Source organism: Stegostoma tigrinum, chromosome 1 (genome assembly GCF_030684315.1).
Source record: "Stegostoma tigrinum isolate sSteTig4 chromosome 1, sSteTig4.hap1, whole genome shotgun sequence".
NCBI lineage: Eukaryota > Metazoa > Chordata > Chondrichthyes > Orectolobiformes > Stegostomatidae > Stegostoma > Stegostoma tigrinum.
The window spans coordinates 104,815,774-104,830,115 of record NC_081354.1 but is presented as its reverse complement, the minus strand read 5'-3'; the positions used below and the strand labels follow the sequence as shown (position 1 = coordinate 104,830,115).

Below are 14,342 nucleotides of genomic sequence, written 5' to 3'. Positions count from 1 at the left end.
TGACCAGCCCCCGGTCAGTCTTTGCTCTCTCAACCTGGTTGATGGTTAGATTTCCCTCTAAAGAGATGGAGAAGGACTGCATATGATGGAAAACAAACTGCAGGAACTGTTCCTGAACATACGGAGTCATGTGAGGTGCTGAGGTATCTGCGGGAAGGGAGTAGGAAGTGCAGTGGGCAAGTGAAAGAGTTGTGGCTAATGTGAGATCAGTCATGACAGTATTTACTGGTGGAGCAGGCTCAAGGGCTGAACGGCCTACTCCATAAGACTGGTTCTTTTGTTCTTCTTATGTTCCATGAAGGGCTAATAATTTGCGAGGTTTGGGCTAGGTAGTGCTTGGTATACATTATGCACAAGCTGGGTGTGATGGTTTGTGGGTTACATGTGCCACGGCACAGTCAGAGGTGGCAGAGAGAAGATGGTGCCGCTCATCTTTTTGTGGAGCACGGGAGGTCAGTGATTGACTTGCTATGCTGCTTGCTGCCCGTCTTGTGCAGACCATTCACACAGACCCACACTGTGGTCTTTGCCCAGGCTATACGGATCTGATGGGATATCATCCTGACGCGATCACCCGGGAAGGGGATGGACGTTTTTTTCATCAACCAGTACAGCAGCATGTGGACAGCAGTACTATAAACCTGGGAGTCATCTTAGACTTTTTGACAGACATTCCCCAGGTCCTGGGAGGTGTGGGGCTAGGAGTGGTACCATTGCTGGCTGAGGGGATGCTCCTAGCTTGCAATGAGTAGTGTCCAGCTGGACTTTAAACGTTACCCCAGAACCTTGCGTGCCACGGCCAGCAACGAGAACTTCAGGCTCAACATTCCCCACTGAGAGGCTCATATGGACAAACTCACAGTGGACATGATGGCTATCCACACACTCACTACAGTACTTTAACTTGGAAGTGAAAGCTTTAGCCCACAAAATTCCAACAGGAGCGCATGCCCAATGAATACAAACGCAAGAGAGGACAAGTTACACCATTTCTTCAGGGATAGTATCAGTGACCACTTTTGTTTTATTCAACATTATCTAAAAAGTTTTTGAAGCGCCCGAGTTTGTGTCTCCGCAGTTCTGAAACCGTGAAGTCATTCTCAAATACATTTGCAATTCACCCATGAACGTCCACGACTCTGGACTTCAGATATAGTTCTCCTGTTAACTTTGTCTTTTTGTTATTTGATCACTGAAACATTCAGTGAAACGTATTTGTGAATGCCATTTCAATGCAGTGTCAGTGTTGCTCTCCTGTGAGCTTGTTTCTGGATTCTGTTGATTGGTGAGCAGCCTTTCCCAGTGTCATGTCGCTTTAAGGAGGCTGTCAATGCAAGTTTGCGGGAGGGCTTTCCTTTTTTTTCATTCCCGTCCCGAAATGCCGAGTTTTGTGAGCTCAGCGTGAGCCTATTGAAATCGAGTACAAGTGAGATTTCTCAAGCAGTCTAATGTGGAGAGGGAAACAGTGATAGCGGGATCCAGCCTGTCTTACAATGTTGGCAGCGCAACAACGCGCTGCTCTTAAGCCTCAGGAGCAGTACCAGCAAGTCAGCACGAACAGGGTAAGGCGCTATACCGGCGACGCTGCGGGCAGGACCGACAGTTTCAGGTTGCTTTGCCTTTTTTTTAAAACCAAAAAAAAATTGTTACGCGCCTGTTTTATTTTCTCAAAATGCCAGTTGCATTTCGGCAGGAACTGGAAATTACTAGGCTTGCAGAGTTGCTTGATAATGAAGCAGCTTAAGTTTCTTTTTCAGTTGCGCCTTAAAGCTTTGTTAGTTGATATCAGGTGAGCTGCGCCAAAGGACTTTAGCTTTTCTCACACCATCTATTCAATTACCGAAAATCAAATAAAAATTGTACATCTGTATTTAAATGGAATGCTAAGTCTTGGAGTGTTAGATCAGGACGTACATTTAAACTCTGACAGATGTAACTTTCAATGCTCCAATGCATCAGGTCCAGAGACGCGCAGGTACCTTTAGTAATTGGGAGTTTGTTAATGGGAGGTGTTGGTGAATGAAGTCCCTCTGGTTGGAAATGTTCAATCCCGCTCCAGGTGCTGCTATGCGTTTACAATCTCTCCTTTAGATCCTTAGCACTGCTCTCCCCCTGCAAGGTGAGTACACCGCAATATTATTGAAAATGTGGCGACTAACATTCATTTTCTGCACTTGGTTATCTGAATTTGCATCAGATCATTTGTACTGTCTTGTGTGCTGCATGAGTGGGTGCAGTGTTTAGTAGAAATATTTAAAAAGATTGTTACTAGTAGTGGGATTTGCACTGTGTTTAAGCTTCAGGTTGAAGGCGAGATCCGACGTGACAATTTAATTTCGTTTTTCTGAATTCCCATTTTGTCCAGGCCGTCTCTTTTTCTGAGCAAATTCTGCTCCATTGAAGTGTAAAAGTAATTCTCTCTGTACCGTGCCGGCGACTTCAAAAGCACAAATTATCAACTTCTCTGATGCCTCTCTTCGCTGTGTCGCCCGCTTCGACATTCCGATCCTGCGCATTTATTGTCCAAAAAGAAACGATTTTAGTCAGTCCTGTCGTATCAGTCAAAGTTTGAGGTAAACTTTCTCAAGACTCTTGCATCCGTCTTTGAAACACTGACTCCGATCTAGCAGTGCTAAACGCTCCATCTTGCGGGAGCGATGTAGCATGGACTGACAGACCCGTGCTCCCTGGGGGTTTCGTGCTGCACTGATAGTGTCCCTACCCCTGAGCCGGGAGGCCTGGGTTCAAGTCCCACCAGTTCCAGAGGGGTGTGTTAACGTTTTTCAACAGGTTGATCAGACACCGCTCCCTTCCATGCGAGGGGTCCCACTTGGTTATTATTGCCCCATTGTGTGTTACAACAGATCGGTGACACGATCCATCCCTGCGGATCAAATTCCTGACAATTTGCTGTTAGCGTAGGAAAAGCAAGTGCAGTTTTTAAATAGGTAACCCAGAAACTGGATTTCATTCCTGAAGTAGATTCCCAGGATTACAAGGGTCGCTGGCACGGTCACCATTTGTTACCAAAAATAAATCCAACAAGAACTGTGGACGCTGTCTTCCCACAGATGCTGCCAAATCTGTCCAGTTTCTCCCACAATTTCTGTTTTTGTTTCGGCATTTGTTCCTCAATGCCAGCTGTAACTAGTGCAGTTCATATGGTGGGTGAGGGGTGGAGGGGATGTGTGAAGGGCGGAGGGAAGTGGAGCGGGCGGGCAAGGTGTGTGTGAAGGGCAGCGGGCGGTGCAGGGAGCGGATGAGAGGCGGGGGGAGGTGGACGGGGCGGGTGAGAGATGGAAGGATGTATGTGAAGAGTGGAGAGGTGGGGTGGGGGGAACGTGTGGGGGGTGGTGAGGGGAGATTGGGATGGTGAGGGCAGGAGGGGGTGGTGAGGGCAGGAGGGGGTGGTGAGGGGAGGGGGTAATGGGGGAGGTTGGGGTGCTGAGGGGAGTTTGGGGTGGTGAGGGGTGGAGGAGGGTTTGATGAGGGGAGGATGGGGTGATGAGGAGTGGAGGAGGGTTTGATGAGGGGAGGATGGGGTGATGAGGGGTGGAGGATGGGTTGATGAGGGGAGGATGGGGTGATGAGGGGTGGAGGAGGGGTTGATGAGGGGTGGAGGACTGGGTTGATGAGGGGAGGATGGGGTGGTGAGGGGAGGATGGGGTGATGAGGGGAGGATGGGGTGATGAGGGGAGGATGGGGTGATGAGGGAAGGTTAGTGTTGATGAGGGGTGGAGGAGGGGTTGATGAGGGAATATTGGGGTTGATGAGGGAAGGTTGGGGTTGATGAGGGAAGGTTGGGGTTGATGAGGGGTGGAGGAGGGGTTGATGAGGGGAGGTTGGGGTGGTTGAGGGGTGGAGGTTGGGGTGGTGAGGGGTGGAGGTTGGGGTGGTGAGGGGTGGAGGAGGAGCGGGTGGTGAGGGGTGGGGAGGAGGAGGGGGTGGTGAGGGGAGGTTGGGGTGATGAGGGGTGGAGGAGGGGCGGTTGGGTTGATGAGGGGAGGTTGGGGTGGTGAGGGGTGGAGGAGGGGTTGATGAGGGTTTGGTTGGTGTGGTGAGGGGTGGAGGAGGGGTTGATGAGGGTTTGGTTGGGGTGGTGAGGGGTGGAGGAGGGGATAAGGGGAGGAGGGGTTGATGAGGGTTTGGTTGGGGTGGTGAGGGGTGGAGGAGGGGTTGATGAGGGTTTGGTTGGTGTGGTGAGGGGTGGAGGAGGGGGTAAGGGGAGGAGGGGTTGATGAGGGTTTGGTTGGGGTGGTGAGGGGTGGAGGAGGGGTTGTGTTTATTGATTAGGGACAATAAGACAGTTGTACTGAGCGGGGACACCGTGTTTGGCTCATCCAGTGAGGCGATCTGGGTAGACCTCAGGAAGAGGAAAGAAGCAATCATTTTGACAGGGTGTATTGCAGGCCTTCCTCGAGCCAGTGGGTGATAGAAGAATAGACATGTGGTCACATTATGGAACAATGTGGAAACATCAGGATTGATTTTAACTTCCCACATATTAATTGGGACTCGCTGAGCGCCCGGGCTTGGATGGCGGGAAATTTGTTGGGTGTGTTCTATGAGGGTTTGTTGAAGCAATATGTAAATAGTCCAATTTCAGGAAGGGGGTCACACTGGACCTGGGTTTGGGGAATGAGCCCGGCCAGGTAGTCGAAGTTTCAGTGGGGGAGCATTTTAGGAACAGTGACTGTAATTCCTTAAGTTTTAAGTTACTTATGGATAAGGATGAGTAGTCCTCGGGTGATAGTAAAAATTGTGGGAAGGCTGGCTGTAACAGTATTAGGCAGGATCTGGGGAGTGTAGATTGGTGGCAGCTGTTTTAGGGTAAATCCACAGATGTCATGTGTGAATCTTTTAAAGGCATAAGGTATGCTTCCCGACACTGGTCAGTGCATGGAATATAAAGGTGGCAGGTCATTTTGCAGAGGAATAGAATATTAGTCAGGCTACATCTGGAATATTGTGTGCAGTTCTGGTCACCACAAAAGATTTACCAAGGTGTTGCTTGGCTTGGAGGGTGTTAGCTGTGAGAAGAGATTAGTTTGTTGGTTTGGTAAAGGTCGGAAGTTGAGGGAGTGACCTGCTAGAAGGCTACAACGTTATGGGGGGCAAGGTTAGAACGGAAAGCTGCTTTCTTCCGTGGTGGAAATGTCAGTTACTAGGGAACAGAGGTTTGAGGTAAGAGGGGGGTAAGTTTAAGGGAGATGTGAGAAACAGTTTTTTTTTTACACAGTGCCTGGAATATTTCTCCAGAGGAGTTTGTAGAAGTAGGTTAAAAAAAATGTAGGAGGCATCTTGACAATACGTGAATAGGCATGCGATTGGAGGGATATGGACCTCGGAGAGGGAAACCAGTTTTAAAGTTCAGAAAGGCGTCATGTGTCAGTGCCGGCTTGGAGGACAGAGGGCCTGTTTCTGTTCTGTACTGGTCTTTGCTCTTTTGATGGAGAGTGGATAACAGGAAAACATCCCACTGCTCGCTAATCAAAAGATGCTATCACGCTGGTGAATATTGTTCTACTTGAGTCTTTAAGACTTGCACTGTAAAGGTATCCAAGTTTAATATAACTTGTGTCAGTAATCTCTGCAGGTGAAGATGTTAACAGATGTCAATATAATCGGTATCACAATTTGGTGTACAGAAGTTGGAGGGAAAGTGAACGAGAAGACATGGCATTCTCCTGAATGGTGAAACCAAATTGAATTTCTGAAACTGGGCCCGGTTTTGTTTTCAGTGGGAGTTGGAGAGTTCTCACTTGGAACAAAAGCAACATTGACTTCTCCTTTCCGAAACATTGACTTCTCCTTTCCTCCAGATGCTGCCTGGCTTGCTGTTCTTCCAGCCTCCTGTTTGTCTATCCCTGGCAAAGCTCAGGAGGGTCTGGCAGCATCAGAAGAGAAATGAGTGAACGTTTCGGGTCTGGTTGCAGAGATTTTCCAGCAACCTCTGGTTTTGTTTCTGATTTACAACAGCCATAGTTCATTTGATTTTTTTTTAAGTTTAGATTTCAGTGGGAGGTGGAGAGTTTATTTGAAGTGACTTCTCTGCGCCGTTTGGCGTTAGGACCCCGCGGAAGCTGCCACTTGCTGCTTTACCAGCGGCTGCCTGTCTCTGAGTTAGCCTTGGGAATTGAGCAGAAGCGAGTTCTTGTCACAAATCGCGCCCCAGTATCGATTAGTTGGCTTCTCGGTTTACCTACCACTGGCAGTTCAGGGTCTTGTGTACTTGAAGCCCCTTATTAAGTAGGATGGGATCGGTTTGACTCTGGCGGGCAGCGCGTCCGGTGAAGTTTTTGGGAGAGACTGGGCTCTAAGGAGAGGGGCGGTGGGACTCAGTGGAACAGTGCAGCGAGCCCAGTGTTTCCTGCCACTGTCTACATCCCCTCCCGCAGACCCCATCCTCACCTCTATTCAGCTCATTCGCCTCAACCTTCTCCTATAGATGTTACACGGTATCGGCATGTTTCTGTTCCAGTTCCGTACGTCGGAGCTATAATCGGACACTTGTTAGTTCAAAATGTTAACGCCCAATTCGTTTAGATAGTGTTTACTTTCAATCCAATATTGGTTGAAAATCGTTCTACACGTGCGGATCAGTGACATTTATGTAGTTTCCCGATCACGCGAAATCTCAGTCACACTTTGCAGTTTTTTTCCTCTCATGAGCTTGGTGCTGATGGAGTGAATTGCATTGAAGGTTTTTGGGTTTCCAAATGCTTTTCTTCTTTTCAACTGGAGCAGGTGTTGGGGACAGATGAAGACAACATGGGGGATGTTTGTCCTCAGAAGCTGGGATCGGCCAAGCACCTCCGCCTCCTGCTGTTAATACTTATTCCATGTGTCTGCGCTTTCATCTGTGTACTAGTAATCCTCTTGGCATTTGCAGGTGAGGCGATTTCAATATTACTCGTTGCATGGACATTCTCCGTGTGTGTGGGATTTTATAGGCGTTTGATGTGCTTTACATTGTTGAGGCACATACTCAACGCCTCATGGAAGACATTTACCAAAGCAGTTCTGGAAAATAAAATGACTGTTAGATTTGCTTTAATTTTGATATTTAATGATACGTTTGAATGCCTTAAGGGTATGTACGTTCTAGTTAACCGTGACCCATGGGCTTCGTGCAGATAAAACAATGCTGCGTGCTTCTACCCAAAATGATATCGAAGTTAGTGTTTCAATTCAGAAAGATAACACCCAGACTTATTGGAGTGTCTGAGCCCGGAGTTATTGTGCTAGTGACTTGGCAGCTGTATCTTGTCATAGCTCTTCAAGGTGCAGAGTGCTTCCTCAAATAAAAGCTATGAATTGGAGAGTAATGGGAAATCAGGGCGGGTGAAGTGAATGCCTTTTGGTTCTGACGTTCAAGAGATAAGTCTGTCAATTTTTTTACTGAGACCAATAGGAAGTCATACACCTCAAACATCACATCTTTCCCATTGCTATGTTGTTATATAGGATACTTCTGTCCAGATTTTCAAAATTTTTATGCTGAAAATACCTACTGGTGTACCTCAGTGAGCAAGCTGTAGAGGTCAGTATAGAGAACAGGTTGAATGATATATAACTTTTAACGTCATGAATGCAAGAATCTGATAACTGGTGAAGGTGAGAAATGTTCATATTTTGAGTTATAAATATTTGGATTGCAGGACTTCTTATAAAGTAGGAAAGTTTAGTTTTTTTAAGATATGATAGATAATATGAAACGCTAGAAGGAAACAGAAGTTGTGTTTTGGAATGGCATATGTTTGATGCTGTTTTGCAAAATTGTGATGCTTGTGCTGAACTCCACTTCTGAAAATTAAATGATTACGTTTTTGTTGTTAAAATTCGCAGCCAAAATCGTCAAAGAGCCTTGACTTGAGAAGGACATGCTGTATTCTTTTGGACGTAATATACAATATAAAAATAAAAGATAAACATACAATAGAATAGATGTCAAATTGTTTTGTAATTTCAGCATAATTCTATTGTAGATCCACCTTGAAACCTACAACTTTTAAAAAAGAAACACATTTCTCAGTGAGCAATGGAAATAAAACAAGGACAAGAGTTTGCATTTTAGAACTTTGACGGTGAAACTGTTATCAACGAAATCAGACAGCACTTCATAGGCATACAATACATTGAACAAAAGAAAATATACTTTTACTAAGTAATATAACCAAGATGCATATTACAACTTCTTTTGCTATACACCTCATTTTCTGGCAGATGCATGGTAGTACACAAAAAAATCCCCAGTTAATCACAGCTTTCTTTAACACCATGAGCAGACGCAGCAGCAGCAGATATAGGCCATTCAGGCCAACAAGACTGCTTCATCAGCGAAGGAGATCATGGCTAAGCTGATGATCAGCAGCTGCACTTTTGTGTTTTTACCCCATAGCCCTCGTTTCCCTTACTGTTTAAAAGTCTGACTACCTTAGCCTTGAATTTACTGAGTGATCCAGCCTTGACAGTCCCTTGCAGTAAAAAATTCCATAGACTCACTACCCCCAAGTAAAGAAATTCTTCCTCATTTCTATCTTAAATGGGTGACTCCTTAGTCTGAGATTATAGCCTCTGTCCAAGACTCTCCCACAGGGTCAGACAACCTCTCTGCATCTACCCTGTCAATCTGCCTTAAATTCTTAGGTGTTTCAATAGGTTTCCTCTCATTCGTTGTTTAGAAACATGCAAGCCCAACCCACTCAAATTCTCCTCAAAAAATCACTCTGTACCTATAATCAAATTCAAAAACCATTTTTTGAACTGTCTCCAATGCCGGTATATATTTCCTTAGATTTGAACGGCCAAACTTCATAATATTCTAGATGTGGTGCCTTGAATAGTTTTAGCAAGACTTCCTTTGTTAAACTCTGTTCATTTTGAAGTAATGACCAACATTTTAATTACCTTCCCTATTACCCACTGAACTTGGCTGCTAACTGATTGGGATTCATGCATGGTGACCCTCAAAATCCCCTCTACTGCAGCTTTTTGCAGTCTTTCTCTATTTAAATAATCTATTCTTTTTATTTTTTTTAACCAATGTGCATAACCTCACATTTTCCCACATCATATTCCATCTGCCAGTTTTTCACTGCCCATTCACTTGACCTGTCTATACCCCTCTGTAGACTCTGTGTCATTTTGTCCTCTTGCCTATTTTTGTGTCATCTGCAAACCAAGGCGATAATATACTCACTTCTGTCATCTAAATCATTAATATATACTGTAAATAATCATGGCCCAGCACTGACGCTCGGAAGCACTCCAGTAAGCTACAGACCGATAGCCTGAAAACTCCCCCTTTATCCAAACTGCCTGTCTGCTATTAGTTAGCCAATCCTCTATCCATGCTAGTATGCAACCCTTAACATTGTGGGCTCTTCTTAAGCAACTTATGTACAGTACCTTATCAAAAGCTTTTCTGGAATAGAATAGAATAGAACATTACAGCGCAGTACAGTCCCTTCGGCCCTTGATGCTGCACCAACCTGTGAAACCAATCTGAAGCCCATCTAACCTACACTATTCGGTTATCGTCCATATGTTTATCCAATGACCATTTAAATGCCCTTAAAGTTGGCAAGTCTACTACTGTTGCAGGCAGGGCATTCCACACCCTTACTACTCCCTGAGTAAAGAACCTACCTCTGCCATCTGTCCTATATCTAACACCCCTCAATTTAAACCTGTGTCCCCTCGTGCTGGCCATCACCATCCGAGGGGAAAAAGGCTCTCACTGCCCACCCTATCTAATCCTCTGATCATCTTGTATGTCTCTATTAAGTCACCTCTTAACCTTCTTCTCTGTAATGAAAACAGCCTCAAGCCCCTCAGCCTTTCCCCATAAAACCTTCCCTCCATACCAGGCAACATCCTGGTAAATCTCCTCTGCACCCTTTCCAATGCTTCCACATCCTTCCTATAATGCAGTGACCAGAAATGAATGCAATGCTCCAAGTGCAGCCACTGCAGTGTTTTGTACTGTTCAAAGTATTTTAAATCTACCTGTTTTCCTTTGTCTCCCCTTTTGTTATCTCCTCAAAAAGTTATAAATAAGATTTGCTGGACATGATTTCAACTTCATGAAGCTGTGTTGCTATGCTCGATTATGTTATGTATTTCCAAATGCTATGCTACTACATTATTTATAACAGATGCTAACATTTTCCCAAATATAGATATTAAGCTAACTGGTGTATAGTTTGTTTCCATCTCCAATTTTAAACAAGGCTGTTACACTGGCAGTTTACCAATCCTCTGGGAAATTACAGTTAGTGCATCTGAGTAGTTATGTCCTTTTAATACCTGAAGATGTAATCCATTAGGTCCAGCGGACTTATCAGTCTTCAGTCTGAGAAAGGTGATATTATGGGGATCTGGGTTCAAATGGCAGATGGCAGTATTTGAATTCAATTTAAAAAAAACTGGAATTAAGAATGTAATGATGATTATGAATCCATTTCTGGTTGTTAGAAAAGCCCATCTGGTTCATGGAGAGGGAGAATCCAATGTAATAGTGTTACAATTGAGTAAAGATAATTATACAGACATGAGGCCAGACTTGATTGGAAGGAAAGCCTAGCAAGCAAGATAGTGGAGCAGCAATGGGTAGAGTTTCTGGAGGTAATTCGGGAAGCGCAGCAGACCTTCATCCCAAGGAAGAAAAAATATATTAAGTGGAGGATGAGGCAACCATGGCTGACAAGGTCCATCAGGGACAACATAAAAGCAAAAGAACAAGCGTACAATGTGCTGAAGATTAGTGGGAATCTGCAGGATTGGGAATCCAGAGGATTGGGAAGCCCTTATGACAAAGCGGAGGATAACTAAAAAGCAATAATGGAGGAAGAAGAGAAATAAAACAGTAAGCTAGCTAGTTCTAGAAAAAAAGTTTCCAAGAGTTTTTTTAGGTTTTTAAAAGGCATGAGACATTGGACCTGTGTAAAATGAGGCTGGAGAAGTAGTAGTGGGGAACAAAGAAATGGTGGAGGAACAGAATAGGTACTTTACATGAGTTTTCACAGTGGAAGACACCAGAAACACACAGAACTTCAAAAGAGTCAGTGAGCAGACTTAAGTGTAGTAGCCGTCATGAGGGAGAAGGTGCAGGAGTAGCTAAAAGGTCTGAAGATTGTGGAGTACTTGGAAATGGGTGATAAAATAGGGCTGAGTCAACATGGCTTTGTCAAGCAGAGGCCATGCCGGACAAATCTGTTAGACTTCTTTGAAGATGCAATGAGCAAGTTAGACAAAGGACAGTCAGTTGACGTTTGGATTTCTATTTGGATTTCCCAGAAGACCTTTGACAAGGTGCCGTATGGGAGTCTACTAAATAAGACAGGAACCTGTGGTGTTAGGGACAATTCTTGCTGGAGGATTGTCTGACTGGTAGAAAGTGGAGGGTGAAGATAAAGAGGTCTTTTTCAGGATGGTAGCCAATAAGTAGTGGAATTTGACTGGGGTCCATATTGGGACCACAATATTCACATTTTAATAAGCGATCTGGATGAAGGAACCGAGAGTATTGTTGCTATATTTGCAGATAACACAAAGTTAGGTGGAGGAACAAGTAGTGATATGGTAATATGAAGGTTGCAGAAGGATTTGGGCAGGCTAGGCTAGTGGGCAGTGAAGTGGCAGATGGAATACAATATGGAAAAATATGAAGTTAAACACTTTTTCATTGGACAAATAAAGGGCATTTTCTAAATGGGGAAAGACTGCCAAAACCTGAAGCACAAAGGCACTTAGGAGTCATCAGTCAGATTTCAGCTGAGGCTGTCTTTGGAATATTGTGAGCAGTTTTGGGCTCCATAGTTAAGGAAGGTTGTACTGGTGTTAGAGGGGGTCCAGAGGACCTTTACAAGAATTATCCCAGGGATGAAGTCCTCAGGTTATTGAAGAGACTGCTGGTGCCTTGACCAAGGTCTTTGTATCTTTGCTAGCCACTGGAGAGGTCCCAGAGGACTGGTGAGTAGCTCTGTTTAAGAAGGGCAATAGAGATGATCCAGGAAACTAGAGACCGGTGGGTCTCAAAATGGTGGTTGGGAAGCTATTTGAGAGAATTCTTCAGGATAGGATTTATGCACGTTGGAAAAAGCATGGCTTTGTGCAGGGCAGGTCATGTCTTAATAATTTGAATGAATTTTTTGAGGAGGTGACAAAGGTGATCAATGAGGGTAGAGCAGTGAATCTTGATTAAATGGATTTTAGTAACACTTTTGGCAAGGTCCCTCCTGATGGGTTCATCCAGAAGATGAAGATGTGTGCGATCGAATGGTGATTTGGATGCATAGATTCAGAATTCGCTTTCCCATAGAAGACAGAGAGGGTAATGGTGGGAGGGTATTTTTCAGGCTGGAGGTCCGTGACTAGTTAGGTTCTGCAGCGATCTGTACTGGGACCTACATTGTTTGTGATATATATAAATGATTCAGATGAAAATGTTAGTAAGTTAACAGAGATACAAAGATCAGTGAAGTTGTGGATAGTGTAGAAGGTTGTCAAAGGATACATTGGGATAGAAGTCAGTTACAGATATGGGCAGAGAAATGGCAGATGGAATTTAATCTGGCTACGTGTGAGGTGTAGCATTTTGGGAGATCAAATGTTACGGAAAAGATCTATTTAACAGCAGGGCTCGGAGCGGCATTGATGTACAGAGGAATCTTGGGGTTCAAGTCCATAGTTTTCTGGAAGTTCCCACGCATGTAGATTTAAGTGGTGAAGAAGGCATACAACATGCTTGCCTTTACTGGCCAGGGAACTGAGTATGAGAGTCAGTGTCATGTCACAGCTTTATAAGATTTTGGTTCGGACACACTTAAGAGTTCTGTGTTCAATTCTGGTCACCACATTACAGGAAAGATGTGGAGGCTTTGGACGGGGTGTAGAAGAGAGTTGTCAGGAAATTGCCTGGATTAGTGGGTACGAATTTTAAGAAGAGGTTCGAAAAACCCGAGTCATTTTCTCTGGAGTGGCAGAGGCTGAGGGAAGACTTGATAGAAGTCCATAAAATTATGAGCTACGTAGGTAGGATTGACGGCCAGAATCTTTCTCCCAGAGTTGAAATGTCTAATAGCGGGTGGGGTGGGGGGCATGCATTTAAGGCGAGAGGGCAAAAGTTCAAAGGATGTGTGAGATGCAAGTGTTTTACACAGAGAGTGATAAGAGTCTGGAATGTGCTGCCATGGGTGGTGGTGGAGGCAGATGCGATAGGGGCATTTAAGCAACTTTCAGATAAGCACATGAATATGCTGGGAATGGAGGGATGTGGACCAAGTCCAGGCAGAAGGGATTAGTTTAATCTGGTATCATGTTCAGCACTACCTTGTGGGCGTGAGGACCTGACCCTGTGCTGTACAGTTTTATGTTCTATTGCTGTCCTGGTTCAAGAAAAACATCTATTGATGCTTCTCATTTAGAAATTTGGCATTTGATGCTTTGAATTATCTTAAGTACGTAGTTTGTGTATTGGATAATCTGAAGAGTGGAGTTTTGTTGTTTTCTCTCATCTTTGTGCTGGATATTTTCAAGGGACTATCAGTGCCTGTGTTTATGGAAGCCATGTGAATGTAATCCGATCTGTGGTTGTACAGTGGTATGTCATGTCAAAATGATTTCTTTGTTTACTTTTGATTGTTTTTGACTGGTTATTTGTATAATCACGGATATACCTCACTTAAATCATATCAAATATCACATTTACTCTCAAACTCCTGCCAGAAATTCTTTCTGGTTGTTTTGTGCATTGACACAAATGTTTGACGTAACTGGTCCGAGATTTGGGTCATGCGATCTGTAGTGAACAACACACTCGGCTTGATAATACCAAGGCTAAATTTATGAATCTGCACTGCCAATATGGAGCTACATCTGCATGTAACACAAATTGAAAATATTACCCCAGTGATTGCCACATCATCAGGAAATGAGAACCCAAATTCCTAATTTGGGAAACCCAAATGGTTGAGCATGGCCACTAACAGTTGAGACTCTGAAAATTATCCCCGTGAGTCAACTAATTTTTGGAGATATGTGACAGTAAAAGGCTGTTACTGCGATAATGTTTTTGTGTTCTTTTCATTTGTGATGAAAAAAAAACACAGGAAGCCAAGGAGAAAGCCAGAACCAATCACACATAGTGCTATACTTTTTGCAAAAACCCCAAGCTCTTTGGAGAAGAATGATAATATTTTTCAGATCAAAAAACATTGCAAAACTGATGTCAGAATCATGTCTCAAGAGAGCTTCTATATAAGGGTCTGCTTTACCAATCCTTTGCCTGCTAACTATTTTTGATTCCATTTAATTGGCATTATTTACTGTTTATGTGC

General features: G+C 44.2%; 1 protein-coding gene across 5 annotated transcripts in view; it reads left to right on the top strand.

The window, feature by feature from the left end:
• The first annotated feature begins 1,391 nt into the window (after nucleotides 1-1,391).
• corin (corin, serine peptidase) overlaps nucleotides 1,392-14,342 on the top strand; it is a 212,727-nt gene continuing 199,776 nt past the window's right edge. For 2 of the 5 annotated variants that reach the window (XM_048544678.2, XM_048544640.2), the window contains exons 1-2: nucleotides 1,394-1,562; nucleotides 6,748-6,892. In XM_048544678.2, coding sequence (XP_048400635.1) covers nucleotides 1,494-1,562; nucleotides 6,748-6,892 — 214 coding nt within the window. In that variant the 5' untranslated portion in view covers nucleotides 1,394-1,493. Of the gene's footprint in view, nucleotides 1,563-6,747; nucleotides 6,893-14,342 lie in introns of all 5 variants that reach the window. The other 3 variants (XM_048544649.2, XM_048544631.2, XM_048544686.2) reach the window with 3 other exon arrangements.